At 41.1% G+C, this 17,897-nt stretch overlaps 1 protein-coding gene across 13 annotated transcripts in view; it reads left to right on the top strand.

The window, feature by feature from the left end:
• Positions 1-17,897, top strand: part of TANC1 (tetratricopeptide repeat, ankyrin repeat and coiled-coil containing 1) — a 60,047-nt gene that overhangs the window by 39,176 nt on the left and 2,974 nt on the right. For 11 of the 13 annotated variants that reach the window (XM_038141970.1, XM_038141969.1, XM_038141967.1 and 8 more), the window contains 17 exons: positions 139-420; positions 1,321-1,475; positions 2,720-2,951; positions 3,968-4,134; positions 5,391-5,998; positions 7,346-7,454; positions 7,668-7,790; positions 8,625-8,861; positions 9,477-9,662; positions 11,511-11,589; positions 12,946-13,079; positions 13,823-13,946; positions 14,060-14,235; positions 15,274-15,406; positions 16,225-16,316; positions 16,750-16,896; positions 17,363-17,463. In XM_038141970.1, the coding sequence (XP_037997898.1) occupies positions 139-420; positions 1,321-1,475; positions 2,720-2,951; positions 3,968-4,134; positions 5,391-5,998; positions 7,346-7,454; positions 7,668-7,790; positions 8,625-8,861; positions 9,477-9,662; positions 11,511-11,589; positions 12,946-13,079; positions 13,823-13,946; positions 14,060-14,235; positions 15,274-15,406; positions 16,225-16,316; positions 16,750-16,896; positions 17,363-17,463 (3,085 nt within the window). The remainder of the gene's footprint in view (positions 1-138; positions 421-1,320; positions 1,476-2,719; positions 2,952-3,967; positions 4,135-5,390; positions 5,999-7,345; positions 7,455-7,667; positions 7,791-8,624; positions 8,862-9,476; positions 9,663-11,510; positions 11,590-12,945; positions 13,080-13,822; positions 13,947-14,059; positions 14,236-15,273; positions 15,407-16,224; positions 16,317-16,749; positions 16,897-17,362; positions 17,464-17,897) is intronic. The other 2 variants (XM_038141968.1, XM_038141966.1) reach the window with 2 other exon arrangements.

The raw sequence follows: 17,897 nt of genomic DNA, 5'->3' as shown, positions 1-17,897 counted from the left end.
CCTGGTGAAAGCACTAGAATATCTGATTACGACTGATAGTAACAAAGCTTCTAGATGATGTTACCTTCTGAAACCGTGCTCTTTGATTGCATGTCAAGTTTCCTCTGGTAAACTTTCCTCCCTGACACATCTTTTCAGCTCGTTTCATCCCCTATAAGCCTCAGGACATTTTGCTGAAGCCGCTGTTGTTTGAGGTGCCAAGCATAACCACAGACTCGGTGTTTGTTGGAAGAGAATGGCTGTTTCACACCATTGAAGAAAAACTGCAGAATCCTGACCCAGCAGAGAACAGGGGAGTAGTCATTACTGGAAATGTGGGATTTGGGAAGACTGCAGTCATTTCACGGCTGGTGGCACTCAGCTGCCATGGAAGTCGCATGAGACAAATAGCCTCCAACAGCCCAAGTTCATCTCCTAAAAGTATGTTCTTTTTCTGGGTAATGGTCTGGGTTAATGTGCTGGCATCAGGAGTCACATATTTGCTTTTTTGGCTTAAAGTAGTCAGCCCTCATAAAGTCTTCAGCAAACACTTTTTTCTTCCAATGAGCAAAGGAAGGAGTTAAACTTTTGTGTTCTGACAAATACCTTGAAAGTGACATCATGTGGGCTCAGCCCATCAGACAGGTGGTATAACACAGGCAGTGTGCAGGATCTCTTCTTTTTGTCAGGCAGTGTGTACCCCAAACTCTGAGGATGTGACTGCAGCAGGCTTTGTCTCTCACAAGTTTGGCAAGGGAGCAGTGAGTGTTTTTCCCACTGTGTACCCACTGTGTATGCTTTCTATAGAATTTTTGTAGATGTGAGAATAAAGCTGTGGAGAAACCTCTTCTGTCTTCTACTGGGATCCTGTAGAAGATCCTATAGACAGGATCCTAGCATCCTGTCCCCAGACCAGTCCAGTGCCTACATTAGCTAGAAGGATGGTGAGACTGGCATTACTGCTGTTTCCCTGCCTGACACGTCAAATGTTATTATTACTAATAATAACAATGATAAATTTCCCAAGAGTTCAGTCATATAGTAACTACTGGTTTAAATGAGGCATTGTATGTGTAATTTTCTGAAGGAAACTCTTCACATCGCCATGGTTTTTTTTTCAGTAATTCTATAGTTTTGATCTAAAAGTCAGTTGAGTTGTTTTAAAATAGTAAAGTTGCAAATGCGTGCCTGTATTTATGAGACTAGTTGCAGGCTTCTTTTATAATGGTATCGCTCAGTTTCAATTTTTACTCTAGCAGTGAGACAATCTGTGGTGTTTTCCTAGAAAGCAATGTCCTATCAGCAAATTTGGTTTCTCTTGTATTTGTTGCCTTTTACAAGCAGGTGGTGACTCCTGTCAGGAGATTCCCTTAAGCCAGTTACCCCCGTGTCCCCCTCCGCCAGGTGACACCAATACAATGAAGACTCTGACTTGTCCTGGTGCTCTTGAAAACAAAACCCAAACAGGGGATTCTGTGAGACGCCTCGCTTCAAAGGTGAGTTTTCACCTCTTGAGAGAAGTTCAGTGTGTTGGAACCCTCTAGCCTGGGGGTCAGTTTGCTCTGCAGAGCCCCCGGGAGGCTGTGGGCGGTGCTGGGAGAGGGACAGCGCCTCGGCACCTCAGCATGATGGCTCTGTTTGGCTGGTGAAATCAGCTGCCTGCCTCTTGTACTTGTCAGGTGATATCTGAATCCTGCGTGGCCTTAGAAAGAGTTACCTTAACAATTTCTCATCAATTTTGCATGGGTGTGGGACGTTGGGATCCTTTCCTTGCCAAAGCAGCTGCAACTTTTCTGCAGGGAGCTGCTCAGTGTACCTTCAAAAAGCAAAATTTGGGGTAGGGGGAGGCAGGGAAGATAAAATGTTTGGTTCTTGTATGACCCATCTATGTGCTATGATACAGGTTGAGTCTGAATGTAGTTTTATTTTCCATCCTCTGAAAGCCTGAAGTCATTTTTGTATTAATCAGTATGTTAGGTGTTTTATTTTTTGCCTAAGTAGTAAAATTAATGAGTGTCTGAATTGCATATTTTATTTGAATAATTTTAAGGAAAACGTGAGATCTTTAACATTTGCAGTCTTTAAAGTGATACATACTCATTTGAAGCAGTGTTATGAAAACTTCTGAAGTTCAGGCTTTTTATTCAGTGTGAACACCATGTTTTCCTTATGGTTTGTTCTGGGGTTTTTTACCCCAAAGAAATAGGGGTTACGTCCTGGTTTATTTTTAAGTAATACACAGCTTTGAAATACTCGGAATAAAGCCGGTTGTTGTATTTCTCCATTTGCTTGTGTAAGCATGTCTTTAATAGCTGTCTGTCATTTACTTTTGCCTGATGATCAAATTAGTCCTTAGGTCATTACAGTGTGGGACATGGTCTTGTTAAATTACAGCTACTAGGTTACCTAGTCAGACCCTCAGGTTACTTTTGTGCTCAGTTAATCAGCTGGTTACCCACTGTATCCCAATGCCATGAACTCAAATTATGTTTTCCTGCCAGAATCTGACACTTTGATTCCTTTTCCTCTCTGCATGCCCTGCAAGGTCAAAAACCTATTTCATTGCCTTCCTCCCTGTGTTTGACCCAGGCTACCAGAGACTGTTACAGCATGGGATCTTAATACTGAAAAGGATTTTTTAGTTGAGAGAGAAATTTAAAAACACTTTATCCTAACTGCACTAACTAGTAACCAGCCAAAATCCTGAAAGAGTAATGCTTTTTACTTTGTAATTCTGCAGGTCGTTGCTTATCATTACTGCCAGGCTGATAACACATACACGTGTCTCGTCCCCGAGTTCGTGCACAGCGTGGCAGCTTTGCTGTGCCGCTCACATCAGCTGACAGCCTACAGAGACCTCCTCATCAGAGAGCCTCACCTGCAGAGCATGCTGAGCCTGAGGTCGTGTGTCCAGGATCCAGCAGCAGCTTTTAAAAGGGGAGTGTTGGAACCACTTTCAAACCTCAGGAGAGGTACGTTAAGCAGGAAATTACTTGGAAATGGAATCTAAACTGCATAAATAGTGGAGAAAGGGATTAAAGATAAATAAAGCAGAACATTCATGGACAAAGGAATTCCTTAATCGTGCTAGTTGTTTGTAACAATAATAGATGGGTTTTAAACAGGTGATTTGTGTTTAAATTATAATTCTGTGAAACTTATTAAAGGTTGTGGAAACTTTATATTAACTTTTTTTTTCTAGAAAGTGGGAATACAGCTATTAGCTTGAAGTTAAAGCTGGCACATTACCATTAAAGGATTTTGTTTTAAGATGCATTTGAGTTTTGTCACATACTTTATAATTTTCTGGGGCTAAACATCTGCAAAGTGGATGTAGGTTTTGCTTGCTTTTAAAATGGATGTGGCAGTTTTCAAACAATCACAGAATCTCCTAAGCTGAAAAAAACCCACCAGGATCATCAATCCAGCTCCTGTCCCTGGACAGACACCCCAGCAATCCCACCCTGGGCATCCCTGGGAGTGGTGTCCAAATGGTCCTGGAGCTCCAGCAGCTCTGGGAATGTGACCGTTCCCTGGGAGCCTGGGCAGTGCCCAGCAGCCTCTGAGGGAAGAGCCTTTCCTGATATCCACCCTAACCCTCCCCTGACACAGCTGCAGCTGTTCCCTCCAGTATGGTGTGTAAAAGGAAGCATGTAGCAACGTGATTTTTATATTTAATAAAACCCTAGCAAACTCCCCTTGAAAACAGCTGCTTCCCAACAAATGCTAGCTTGAGCAGATACCTGATATCTGTGGCAGAATGGGGGCTTTGCCTACATATGAACAGAGTATATCATTCCTGTTAAAACTGTTTTTAGTCTTCTAATATTGTTTTTAATCTCCTAAATAATGCTTAAATGCCGTAAGATGTACTGGTGTGCATAAAGATACATTTTTGTTTCTTGACATAGGGACTTTGAAGATAAAGGTGTGTCACTTTAAGGGAGAATGGGTTTTTATCCTTTCCTTTTTTATTCTCAAATTGCAGAGCAGAAGATTCCTGAGGAAGACTACATAATTTTGGTAGATGGTTTAAATGATGCTGAATTTCATAAACCTGATTATGGTGACACAATTTCTTCATTTATCACAAGTATAATCTATAAGTTTCCTCCCTGGCTGAAGCTCATAGTGACTGTAAGAACTAATTTCCAGGTAAAACCACCTTTTAATGCTTTTCTTACTCTCAAAGACCAAATGATCACTTATATGGGTGCAGCTGCATTATTATGAAAAATACTGGGTTTAGAGGAACTCAAAGTCTCCTGGATTTTTTCATTGCTTCCTTTGTTACATGTTTATTTGCAGTGGACAGATACAATATTGGAGGCCTTTTCCATTGTGAATCACTTTATTGCAGCTGTCAGTAGAGTTGCTGATACAAGAAATGATGAAATTTGAGTCTGTTCCCTTGTACCTCAGGAGTGCAGTGTTAAGGTGCAGCTGAGCAGTACTGTCTCTGAGAGTTTATTTCTTCTCTGCCTTCGTACCACTAGCACTCAGAGTGTTTAACTGGCTGAAGAGTTTATTTCTCAGCTGAATTTTTGGGTTTAAAAAGGGGTTTCTGTAGCAGAGACTATTCCCTCTCTGGAGACTGGAGAAGTGTGTCTTTGCTTAAAACATCTCACTAGTCTGAAAGTGCAACTTTCTGAAATCCATTTAATTACACAAAGTGGAATAGTTCCTTTTTGTGTTGTGAAGGTTGGGAGATGTTTGCTAAACATTTCTAATATATGACTCTGTGTAAGAAGTTTCTGGTTTAAGTTAGAAGTTACAGAAGTGTTTCTTTTAAATAAAGGTCTTTTGGATCTTTGTTTACATAAACATAAAAAGCATTCTGTGTAACAGAAGCATGAAAGTGTGTTCTGGTGAACCTGCTGAAATGTCTGTGCTGTACTTGGTACTTGTACCTTCAGGCCCATGGGGCTGGGCATGTGTGCACAGCACCTTTCTGGTACATTGTTACTGGAAGGTGAGATGATAAGGGGAGTCTTTTCTCTCTTGCCATTTGTGATACTTCTTAATAAAACATTCCTGCCTGATAGATCATTCCTTTTGCCTCCCCCTTTCCCTGACCTGTCTTAGGGTCCAGTTCTGGTAATTGTTTTCCATTTCCTTGACTTTGAAGTGGTCATTTCTCATCCCCTTCAGTTGTTGAGTTTGGTCAGTGAAATATTTGAGACCTTCCTATGAAAAATGATAAAATGTAAAAATACTGTTCTACCTCTTACGAGGAGGCAATATTTGCAAAACCATCTCAGGGTTACTGAATTCCTTTTTAATCTGGTACTCACTACAGAAGGGAAATGTAGCAGAGGTGCATCGTTGAGTTCTCAGTGCTGGAATACTGTAATGTCTTTGATTTTTTTTTTATTTTTTTTTTCTGTTTTTCCCCCCTCTCTCCCTCACAGGAAGTGGTAAGTTTACTGCCATTTATCGCAATATCCCTGGATAATTTTCCAGACAACAAAGGAATTCACGATGATTTGAATGCTTATATTCAGTACAGAATTAATAACAGTCAGGAAATTACAAACAACATGTCTTTAAATGGAAAAGCTGATGCAGCTACAATTGGGAAAGTGAGTAACCACCTGATCATGAGAAGCCTGGGATCTTATCTCTATTTGAAACTCACTCTGGATCTTTTCCAAAAAGGTCATTTAGTAATCAAAAGTGCAAGCTACAAGGTTGTTCCTGTGTCTCTGTCAGAGCTGTACTTGCTGCAGTGCAATATGAAGTTCATGACAAACTTTGCTTTTGAGCGAGCTCAGCCCATATTGAATGTGGCATTGGCATCCCTGCATCCCATGACAGATGAGCAGATTTTCCAGGCTATTAATGCAGGACAAATAAACAGTGAACAACAGTGGGAAGACTTCAGCCAGAGGATGGAAGCCCTTTCGTGTTTTCTGATCAAGAGACGTGACAAAACACGCATGTTCTGCCATCCTTCCTTCAGGGAATGGCTTGTCTGGAGAGCAGAAGGTGAAAATACTGACTTCTTATGTGAGCCAAGGTAAATTAAAACTGCAGTAATTCATGTTCAAATAACCAAAATTAGGTTTTTTATATTTGATTGCAACAACTGGTGAGAGGAAAGAGTGATGTTAAAATACAAGTGCACCTAATGTTTTCCAAAATGAAATCCTTTATATATTTAGAGGTAATATGACTTAAGATTCAAAGTTTACAATGCATAATTGACTCAGTGGAAGTCAGAAGTTTGCATCTGACTTTTCTACCTTCATGGAGAAATTAGAGTGCTATATTGTTACTAACACAGCAAAATTGTTTAGAATCCTGTGCAGCAGCACTTTGTCTATGTAATGTAGAATGCAGGAATAGAAGGAACAGATCATGTGTGCTTTTTTAAACGTAAAAATAATGAGACATTTTGTGCTGTAATTATATCCTGCTGGCATTGTTCTAGTTTGTTCCAGCTCACTTTCTGTAACTTTGGGAGCCAGAGTTGGTTGAGTTGGAGACAGTGGCTGTTACTGTTTGCCATGTTCTCACAGTCAAATCCCTTTTTTTTTTTTTTCATGTTCCTTGGGGTTTACAGCTTTTGGGTTTTACAAAAAAATAAATAATGCTGACATTTAAAATTATCACCAGTCCAAGCCTTGTCTGAGCTTTCAAGTGTCTGTAACTGAACAAGTTCTGTAGGTGGGACTGGGGGCTTGCAGCCTTGTGGAGCTCTGGTCCCACCACACTGGGAACTCCCAGCGCTTGCCCTAGCAGCAGTGGGAGCTGCCTGGGCCCAGCTAAAGCTTCTGATTGTGGAAAGTTCTGTTCAGAAATGTCTGAAGATGGGGTGAGAAGATGCTTCCCACAACTTTCCCCCTCAGATGCAGAGTCCAGCTAGCATATGGCTAATTGCCCAGCTCCAGTGTGTGGTCTGATTAACAAACAGTATATGATAACCTTGTTTTCTTAGGGTTGTGCTGCTCTCACTGTTTCCTAGAACATTGACCACCACTAATGTAGATGCAGAATTACTAAATACGTGTTTTTGCTCAAATTTCACAAGCATTCTGATCTTGTGCTTCTAAAAGGATTGGCTTCTTTCTGACATGCCTGCAGTTCCTGGCTCTGAGAATGCAAAAGGGAGCAGTATGTAAACCACTTCACAGCTGACACGGCCCCCTGTGAGGGGACAGCACAGAAATAAATACCAGGAGTTTTTCATCTTCAAAACTTGCTGGTTTTCATTTTGCATTATTTCATTATGGAAAGAATTTTGTTTAGATGTGATGCTATGTTTCAGTAGTGTGACAAAGTCAAACTGTTACAACAGGCATAAGGATGTGTATTTACTGAAATACAGTTATAAAAGTGGTTCTCTCTTAATCCCTTTTATTAGGAATGGACATGCTCTACTGGCTTTCATGTTTTCTCGACAGGAGGGAAAGTTAAACCGCCAACAAACTATGGAACTTGGCCATCATATACTTAAAGCTCATATTTTCAAGGTAAAGCTTGCAGCTTAGTAGGCTTTATGACTTATTCATATGAACACATCGTAGAGGTTCTCCTCTGACTTGCTTGAATAATTTGTTGGGAGCTTATGCAAAATATTTGTTAGTGCTATCGATCCAGATTTTATTTCTTTTGATACTGAGTTGTAGATTAAAATAGGATTTCTAATTCTATAGAGAGATTTCCTGTTGTGTCATTTCTCTTAGGGTCTCAGTAAAAGGACCGGAATTTCTTCCAGTCATCTCCAAGCCTTGTGGATTGGTTATAGTACTGATGGACTGTCTACAGCCCTGGCTTCTCTAAGAAACATCTACACACCCAACGTGAAGGTAAGAACATCAGCAGGGCTGTACAGCTTTGTCTGGCACTGGGCAGGGGAATGCTGAAGTCAGTGTAACCCTTCAGCAGAAAAGCACCTGGATCTGAGCTCTTTAGTGACAAGCTTTCATGTACTTTTGTAAGCTGTTGCTAAAGTTCAAATCAGTTTTCCTTGATAGTATTGATGGAAAGAAGGGTTTTTACTTTTTTCTTCTGTGGCTGTGCTCTGTAGCACAGATGAGTGTGTGGCTGCATTTTTGGGGGTCAGATGTCCCACATGGCCTTGCTGGGCAGAGCTCAGTGCTCTTTGCTTCTGTGGGAAGGTGTCAGTTGTAAAAGGGGAAAATACTGTGAGAGGAAGGGATTTAAAATACCACAACTTTGCACTGTTATTTGAACCCCCAGATGATGGATAGTTAAATGCAAGTCAGTCAGTTGGAATTTGAGCCACCTGCTAAGGCTTTTAACTGGAAATTTGTGTGTACAGAAACACACACATGCATGCTCTGGCCATTTTTTTTTTTTGAGATTTTCTTTTTATGCAATCTGGTTCTCTCTTAATGGAGGTAGTTGCAGAGTAGCAGCAAGTCACACATGCAATTGTGATGAGAGTAGTGAGTTTCAGGGGAGAGACAGGTCTTCTCTTGGGAGTGAAGTGCTCAGTAATACAATAATATATTTACTAAGAGAAGATTTTAAACTGCTATATTGCTCTATATGTGTTAAAGTTGATGTCTGCCAATAAAACCTGCATCAAAATTAGGGCATAACAAATGAGTACCTGATCAAGATTCAAATTCAGACAAATCTGAGGAAAACATTGTTTTGTTTAAAATAAATTTTAGGTGAGTCGGCTGCTGATTTTGGCAGGAGCAAATGTGAATTACAGAACTGAAGTACTGAATAATGCTCCAGTGCTGTGTGTTCAATCACACCTTGGCCATGAAGAAGTGGTCACTCTTTTACTCGAATTTGGAGCTGCTATTGATGGAACTTCAGAAAATGGAATGACAGCCCTTAGTTATGCAGCCGCTGCAGGTCACATGAACATCGTGTCACTGCTGTGCAGAAAAGGTGCAAAGGTAAGCTGGTGCACAAAGATTGCCAAGCCTGCAGCCAGAAGAGTCATACAAATACCTAAAAAAGCTGTTATTGATTACTTAAGTGTATAATTATCAGGCATAAGCTTGAGGGTGAGTCCAGACTTCCGTGAAGCATTTTGCACGCGCCGCTGGTCACAACCCTCTGGCAGAGCTGTTCAGCCAGTTTGGGTGCCCCTCACTGGGCACCTTCACGACCTGTTGTCACCAGCTTGTCAGTGACTGTTACCGAGAGAGTGTTGGAGCCCTCTAAAGTCGAGGTCAAGGGCATCCCCAGCTCTCCTCACCCACCCTCTGGTCCCCTCAGAGCCGCTGGCTGTCCAGCAGGCTAAGCACAGTCTCCCCTTGGCCAGCCCATGCTGACTGGTCCTGCTCACCTTGTCCTCCCTGTGTTTGGCAGTGCTCTCCGGGATTAGTTTTTCCATCACCTTCCCAGCTGCTCAGGTGAGGCTGTTGGGCCTGTAATTCCCCAGATGTTCCTCCTTGTCCTGGAAGTCAGGAGTGAGAGCTGCTCTCTCATAGGGCCCTGAAGCATCTCCTCCCCACAGCCTTTCACTGCATCTCTTAACCTCAGGTGTTCCCTTTTCCCCCCTGCAGGCTGACCTTGCAGACAAGAAGGGCCAGTGTGCTTTGGTCCATAGTGCACTGAGAGGGCACTGTGGAATCCTTGAGTTCTTGCTCGGCCTGCTTTGGGTGGCTCCCTCCCAAGAACAGGATTCACTGAGGAAGCGCCAGGCACTGCAACAAGCTCTCACAGCAGCTGCCAGCATGGGGCACTGCCAGGTGGGTTGGGAATACAGGTACTCCCAGATCTGTTTGAAATCATCAGAACTCTACAACAGTGCTTGCAGCTATTTTTAAAAGAGGCTTGGAAAGAATCGTTGACACTTCTGATATTTATTGTAGTATGTATTTGCAGCTGGTTTAAATGCTCTATCTGAGTATCTGATAATATAGTTTGCTTCAGGATTTGTTTTTATGTAATTTTCTGTCTACTTTCTCCTCTCTGTCCTTGGAAGTAGTCCTGAATCTTTAGTGGTGGTGATGATTTTCTGTATCACTGATCCACCCAAGTATGTTTCTACTTCAGGTTGAATTTTTTCTCCCAATTTTTCATTGCACACAATCACACAGGCTTCAGTTTTAGCTTGATGCCCATGCCAACATACAGACTTCAGCTCAGTGTCACTTTAGACAGAAATTTGGGAAGGAACACTAAAAATAAACACATAAGAAGTACTTAAAATGCTTTAGATATTTAGGTAATACAAGGGTGTCTTCTGTTCATTGGGAAAATGAACTGTAAACTGTTACTTGATAGGAAAGTAATGGGTAAGTAAAGATACTTGAATGAGGATCAACTATGCAAGGGGACTTAGTTATGTAGTAAGTGATGAACCAAAATGGAAACAAATTCTTTTCAATAAAGCTGTTTCAATACTTACTTCTTTTAATTCTAGTTTTAAGTTGCTATAAGATAAAGAGTCTGATCTTTTAAGTTTTTTTAGATGATCCAAATACAGAAATATCTATGTGCAGTTAATTTAATATATGGTATACAAGCCATTGCTGTCTTACAGTATAAACTTGAGGATTCTGAGCTGTGGTTAACTTGGATGAATGGATAATTCCTTTGCTGCCTTGAAAGTTCTTGTTTGCTGTCCACTGATTAAATGAAAGCAGTCAGCTCCTGAATATCAACAAAAGAGATCACATTAATCATAAATACATACTTGAAAAATGTCCATCTTTCTCTATTTTTAAGACATTAAGAAGCTGTATTCTTAGCTGGAAAGAAGATCTGTGTCTTTCATGAATTTTAATAAATTATGTCCTAGCATTTTGAATCCTAGGATTTTCCATACATTGTATACAACAGTTTTCAAACAGCCTGAAAACACACAGAGCCTCTCTCCTTTCCTGCCTTTGTTTTTTCCTGTAGCACCCAAACTTTGTTAGTATGATTCTCCTCCCTCGCCTGTTGACTGCAGCCTCAGTGACCATGTGCCCCATTAGAAAATCTATTTAAAACAGTCATGAGAAAAAGTTTTCATTTAATGATCTTTTAGGAGGTGGTTTCAAAACACAGATTTCCTTAATATTGTAGTAACACAGCAAAACTTAAGCTTATCTCAGCTTTAAAAATTACCATTTATTGATGTGTGCTTAGACCATTCTGGGAAGAAATTTAGAAAAACAGGTAAGCTATAACCAATGTGGAAGGAAATACCTAGGTATCACCATTTTACAAAATTCTCACTTTTGCTCTCTTGTTTTAGATGATCTGGAATTTCCTCTCTGAAGCGGGAGGCTTTATTCTTGCCGTTGTTTATTTTGATTATTCTGTTCTATATTGGCCACATGGGGACTCATTAAATCATAGTCATGCCAAACAACAAATTCACAGAAGAGCACTGGGCTCTTTTTAAACTGTTTTCAATAACATTCACTTTAGAATGTCTTCAGGTCATTGTAAAGTCCTACTGAATTTGTTTTGAGTAATACTGATTTTCTTTTCTATTGATTATATGCATTGAGAGAGAAGCACTCTCACTTGTTTTACATCTTTTTCTCCCTAGTATCAGATGAGTGACAACTGAGGCTCTTGTCTCTGCTCTCTGTTTTTGGCAGGTGGTTCGTTACATCTTGACAGTTGAAAAAGACCGTGACATGGACATCAATGACACTGATGCGTTGTGGGGAGAAACAGGTATTTCCCTTCTTGTGTGTTTCATCATTAGCATTGCTAATTTAAAAATAAAGGAGTTTTTAATATTTTTAAATTTAATTCTTCTTAATAAAAATAATTGAAAATACCAGTTTTAATAATAAAATGGAGTTTATAAGTATGGTTTTAACTTGTTGAATCTATGCATCTCAAGTATTAATATTTTATATTAAAATTACTGTAAATTACGGACTTTTTGACTAAATGGAAAATTGTGGAAATACAGGGCTTAGGTTTTAGTGTGGAATTTTATGGGATTCTCTGTCTGAGAACCTTTGTTTAAATGTCATTAGTTTCCTGAAAAGGAAATGCTGGGCCACAGCCTCATTTGTTCTGATTAGGCAGTGGAAGGACAGACCTGCCTTTGGACGTCTGGGAAAGGCCAAATGTAGTTTCTAAGGCAGACTGTAGTGCCTGCACTGCAGCTCCCTGGTGTGCCTTGTGAGTGGCATCTTCATTCCATGGGAGCAGCTCTGGGATGGTGGTCAGTGGCCTCACATCCTAGAGAAGCACATGGGCTTTGTTTTTACATGTGTACAAAACCCTTGTTGCAAATCCAGTGAATTCCAAAAGCCATACATCTGTTTCTAAATTAATTTTGTTCTTCAGTGTTTTCCTGTCAGTGTTTTTAATTGAAATCCTTGCATAATACATTGGGAATCTTCACTCACTGAGGAAGTGAACTCCCTAAAAGGGGGATTTTTGAACAAGACTTGACTCTTTTGCTTGTAATATTGATATCCATAACAGTTACTTTCCAGTTGTTCAGCTCTAAACAGTTGTTACAACTGTTACACAGTGCAGTTTCGTCAACTGAGGAGGGAATGGGTAAGATAAGTGCTAAAAAAGAAAAATTTACTTCTTCCTGTAGTGTTTGTAGTTTCCTTTACTTTCAGCATTCATTAGATTTTTTTTAAAATTCCATTTGACCGTGTTTGAAAATTATAAAAATGAGTAACAGGAAATTCACAATTTGACTCGCTTCTCAGAAGAAAATGGAAGTTACTAGGCTTTAGAAGCTGGAGGAGCAAGTCCTTTGCTGATTCTTGCATAAGTCACACATTAACTAATTTCTTAATACTTATTGGCATGACTGGTGAGGCTTCAACACAAACAACAAAATTTAAATTTCAAGTTCTATTTAAAACACAATATGAGCAAAATAGAAGAGGGGGAAAAATCATGATGAGGAAAGTATTTTGTTTTTTTGTTCTTTTCAGCTTTCAGCAAGTGTCACAGTGAAAAGCTGAAAGAATGGGGATTCAGTGACACATATTGTGCGTGTGTCCAAAGGCCAATTAAGCCAAGAGCTGATGTTGATGCAAATGCTTTCTCTAGCCCTGACAGCTGCTGCAGGAAGAGGAAAGCTGGAGGTGTGCAGGTTACTCCTCGAGCACGGAGCGGCCGTGAGCAGAGCCAGCAGGAGAGGCGTGCCCCCGCTCCTCTGCGCTGTCCGGCAGGGCCACTGGCAGGTCTGGCACAGCTTTGGGGATCCTCTGGGAGGTGCTCCCTGATTCCTCCCATCTCTAGTTTTGAAAATAATTAGTGTCAATTTTCTAATACATGTTTGCATCTGATTCAGAGGGATGTACTCAGAAGCTTCACTTCCAAACCCTTTGTATCCCTGGAAATAACTTAAAAAGCACATTGGCGTCACAACAGTCTTAATTATAATATACCTGAAAAATAACATGAGTTTAAAATACTTTATTTCCTACACCAAGATCAGAGGAGATTTCAGATCTTTTGTACTGCTCCTGTGCAGAGAGAGATCCTTGGATTCTAAAGCCTTCCTCATGCTGGTCTCTCCTGTCAGGAGAAGGCCTTGAACTGCACTCAGGGCTTGAGCTACATAGAACTTCTCAGTGGTTGCCATAAATACCACCTTAGTCCTCTTTGTTAAAAGTTCATGATATTATGGCTGAAATCTCATCTGCCAATCTAGTAAAATCATAGAGTTGGTAAGATTGGAAAAGCCTTCCAAGACCATCAAGGCCAGTTGTTCCCCAGGACTGCCAAGGCCACCAGTAACCCATGTCCTGAAGTGTTGCATCCACGTGGCTTTTAAATCCCTTCAGGGATGAGGCGGGTGGGAAGTCCACCCCTGCCCCTGTGCCAGGGCTGGACAGCACTTTCTAAGACATTCTCCTGATATCCAATCTAAACCCCCTCTGGTGCAAGGAATGTATTTTTAAATTGATATTTTCTGTTTCAGATTGCTAAACTTCTAGTGGAGCATGGGGCTGATGTGAATTTAAGTGACAAGCAAGGCCGGACACCACTGATGGTGGCTTCTTGTGAAGGACATTTGAGCACTGTGGAATTTCTCATTTCTGAAGGTAGAAAATAAATAGCAGATTACAGCTGCACCAGGGATTGCATCTGGGTGAGTTAAGGAATTTTTCCATTTAAACAGAGAATCTTCATAACAAAGTTCATATTAATTTTTCAGGTGCAACTGTTTCATCTCTGGACAAGGAAGGACTGACAGCTCTGAGCTGGGCATGTCTGAAAGGCCACAAGGAAGTAGTTCAGTATTTAGTAGAGAAAGGTGCAGCAACTGATCAGACAGACAAAAATGGACGAACACCCCTAGACTTGGCAGCTTTTTATGGGGATGCTGATATTGTAAGTATAACAAGACATAACATTCAAGAAAAAATTAGAAAAATTTAGAGTTTAGAAAACATATTGCCTACCATAATAGGAAATTTGGGGAAGTAGCCAAGAGGGTTACACTGCTCTCATCTTGACTGCAGTGAAAATCTTTGCTCAGGAAAGCATTTTCTAGATAGGTTGAAGCCCAGAATTACACTGCAAACCCACAGAGGTCCCTTCTTAGGGTCCTGGTCAGTTGGTGCCTTTGTAGAGGAAATACCCCAAGAAGAGGTGTAAGAAGAGGAAGGGCACACTCAGGTCTGCATCACTGTGGACAGATCTGAGCAAGGAACTGGACGGAACAGCACACACAGCCTCTCACACTCACTCACATCTGTGTTTCTGCAGCTCGCATACACAAGGTCTGTTTCAGGTGCTGCTGTGGCATGTTGGCTATAGTATGTTGTCCCATTCAGCCTTTGTCTGAATTAACTTGAAATTGTAAGTCCTCAGGTTCCACAGTGGCTTTGGTAGTTTTCAGATGCTGTGTGTGTTTTTGCCCGTGCCACTGGGTACTGGAGACTCTGCTGGAGAATGAGGGGTGTCCAGGTTCCTTCCTGTCCCTACATTTGCTGTAGGTCATTGTCCTGCAGTGGTGCCAGCTCCCATTTCCCTGCCTAGACCAGTCCCATCAGTGGCTCTGTGCTCACCTATTGGCCAGGCTGGAGCAGGGACAGTAGCAGGGACAGTGCCAGTAAAGAGGTCCTTGAGCAGGCCCATGGCTCTGGGTCGTGGGGCTTGTCCATGGGCAGGACTGTTGCTGCCTCTTCCCTTTCAAGATCACTGCTGGTGGCACTTGAGCAGGTAATTGTTATGGGAAGGAACTGCTGCTTCCCCCCAGGCTGCCTGTGCTGTGGTGCCTTTGGTGGGTTTTAGATGGCTGTACTGTACTCAGCAGCATATGCTCAGTGTGTTTCAAAGAAGATTACATGGTACCTTAAATATTTCCTTGGTCTGCCTTTCCTACCAAAAGCCATGCTACAAAACATGTCTCATTTCTCTTCCCAGGTGCAGTATTTGGTGGAGAAAGGAGCAATGATTGAGCACGTGGACCACAGTGGCATGAGGCCACTGGACAGAGCGATTGGCTGCCGCAATACCTCAGTCGTGGTCATGTTGCTGAGAAAGGGAGCTAAGCTGGGTTAGTGAAACTGCCCTGCACCGTGACAAACACCTGGCTTCTGCTCTGCCAGAATTAGTTATTTCTGTATAGTAGATGAAATAAAACACCAGATTTTTGCAGGCTGTCTGGTTGGCAGATGCCCGCCCAAGAGAAACAATCTCCTTTAAAGGCAGACACGCAAGACTCACTTTAGAAGTGAGGAAATGCAAGGACTTTTATTTTACTCCTTCTTTGATGTCTGCTGATGGTCAGGTCTGGAGGAGTCACTGTATATGGTTACTCTGTCTTCATACATTGCCTTGAGACAAAAAAGTGGTGATTGTGCTATTACTGATACATAATTGTGGCACTATTAATGATTTAGATTAGGAAGTTTTACTCTTAAATAACATTCTTCTAATAAACTATAGAACTGTGTATTTTTGCAAATTGCAGGCCAAAGAAATATAAGTTATGTATTGCCAGCAGGCAAGTACATAATACAGTTGTATACGTGATAATTACTGAATATTTAATACATTTGAATCACTGTTTCATATTATTTGGGTAGTAAGTGTGATCAAATACAGGTTCTTACTTAGGCCTAAATTTAATTGTGACTTCTGTACATTTCTTCACAGGGGTAAAATGTCTCAGACCATTTAATACCTGGCTGCTGTCCAGGTGGCGGCATAGATGCGTTTTAAATGTGTACACCCTAATTACGATGACAATAGTAATACTGGTGCCATGTAGGTGGAATATATACTGAAGTAGGACCAGGCTTTCTACTGTGGTAGACAGCAGAAACATGCTTTCTTCCCTTTTGTCAGAGAACCTTAAAATTTAACTTGCAGGAAATGCAGCGTGGGCAATGGCCACTTCCAAACCCGATATTCTCCTGATTCTTCTGCAGAAACTGATGGAAGAAGGAAATACACTCTATAAAGTAGGTGGATTTTTCTTTTTTTCTGGCAGCAGAACATTGGACTTCTGCCTGAAGGTAGACTGAATGCCTTTATGCCTCTTCAGTTATATAATCCAATATATTACAACTCTGTTTAAAACAGAGTAGTAATATATCAGATTATATGATTTTTTTTCTGGTACTAGTAGTACATATTAGTGCAAGTATTATCCTTGTCAAATGCTATTAAACATTTGAGTTCAGAAAGGGACACAAACTCTGATTAACAGGCAGGCTCTCACTGTGCTTTTCTGACAGTGTAGTTCATACTGTGTATATTTATTAGAAAATCTGTCTCTCTGTTTTGTACTTGAAGGGCATCTCTTGGTAGATGTCAAATATAAATATGCTTTTTGGCAACAGTATTGCAATATTAAAAGTTTGTGAAAAACCTCTTGTTCCTTAAAATTTGCAGAAAGGCAAGATGAGGGAAGCAGCACAACGCTATCAGTATGCACTGAGGAAGTTCCCAAGGGAAGGGTTTGGTGAGGAAATGAAAGCCTTCACTGAGCTGAGAGTTTCATTATACCTGAACTTGTCACGATGTCGCCGCAAAACAAATGTAAGCTCTTGCTGTTAGTCTGCTGCCTCTCTGGTGTTGGGAATCTGAGACTTACATCCTACTGCATTACTGGGGCTGTATGTGGCCATCTAGCTGTGCTATTTTAGAATCCTTTTCACTATATCCTGATCTTGGGCTTTATCATGTCAGTTAATGGGTGGCTTATAAGATGAGGGCATGTTGCCGTGGGGCATTGTTACAGCTGGTCTTACATCACACAGTGATGGTGGAACGATGAACTGCTGGATCTCTGCTGTACTTTTAAAAGACTGGATGAAAAACACTGCTACCTTTGTTATCAGCCACACAGCCAGGTGCCACAGCTGTGCCCGTGTGTGCTTTGAGCAAATACCTGCTCTTGCAGACTGGGGCAGGAGCCCCTGCCACGTGAGCCTGAGCTTGACCTGCAGCTGGCAGCTTGCTTTGACTGGCGCTGTGTAACGAGCGTGTTTGATTCCTTTATTAGGATTTTGGAATGGCTGAAGAGTTTGCTACCAAAGCCTTGGATCTGAAGCCTAAGTGTTATGAAGCCTATTATGCCAGAGCAAGAGCCAAGAGAAACAGCAGGTACTGCAGAGATTTTTTTTAACTTGCTATTTTTATTAACTTTTGCTTTTCTGCTAGTTGCATTTCAAATTTGCAAAGAAAAAATTATTTTTTAGTGCACCTTGCATCTGTACTAGGTCTCTCTCATCAGATAAAGCCAACCACATCCAAATAGTGATATTGAATATTCTGTAAGTACTTATGAGGCAGTTCAGAAAGTAAGAAATTCATTTGAAGGGGATTATTTTAAATGTCACAGTGAATGGGTCTGCTGCTCCACATGACTCAGCAGAATGTGACCAGCAGTGTGCCACCCAACTCCAGCACATCATTATTTATTGCCAAGCTTACAATTTATTACTGGCTGATTTTGATAGGAAAGAATATGATGAATCATTAGCAGTTGAAGACAAAAACAAGGAGAGAGAGAGAGAGAGGAGGAACTATCTCTTTAG

The sequence above is a fragment of the Motacilla alba genome, chromosome 7, assembly GCF_015832195.1.
Source record: "Motacilla alba alba isolate MOTALB_02 chromosome 7, Motacilla_alba_V1.0_pri, whole genome shotgun sequence".
NCBI lineage: Eukaryota > Metazoa > Chordata > Aves > Passeriformes > Motacillidae > Motacilla > Motacilla alba.
This window is presented reverse-complemented; position numbering and strand designations above follow the sequence as displayed.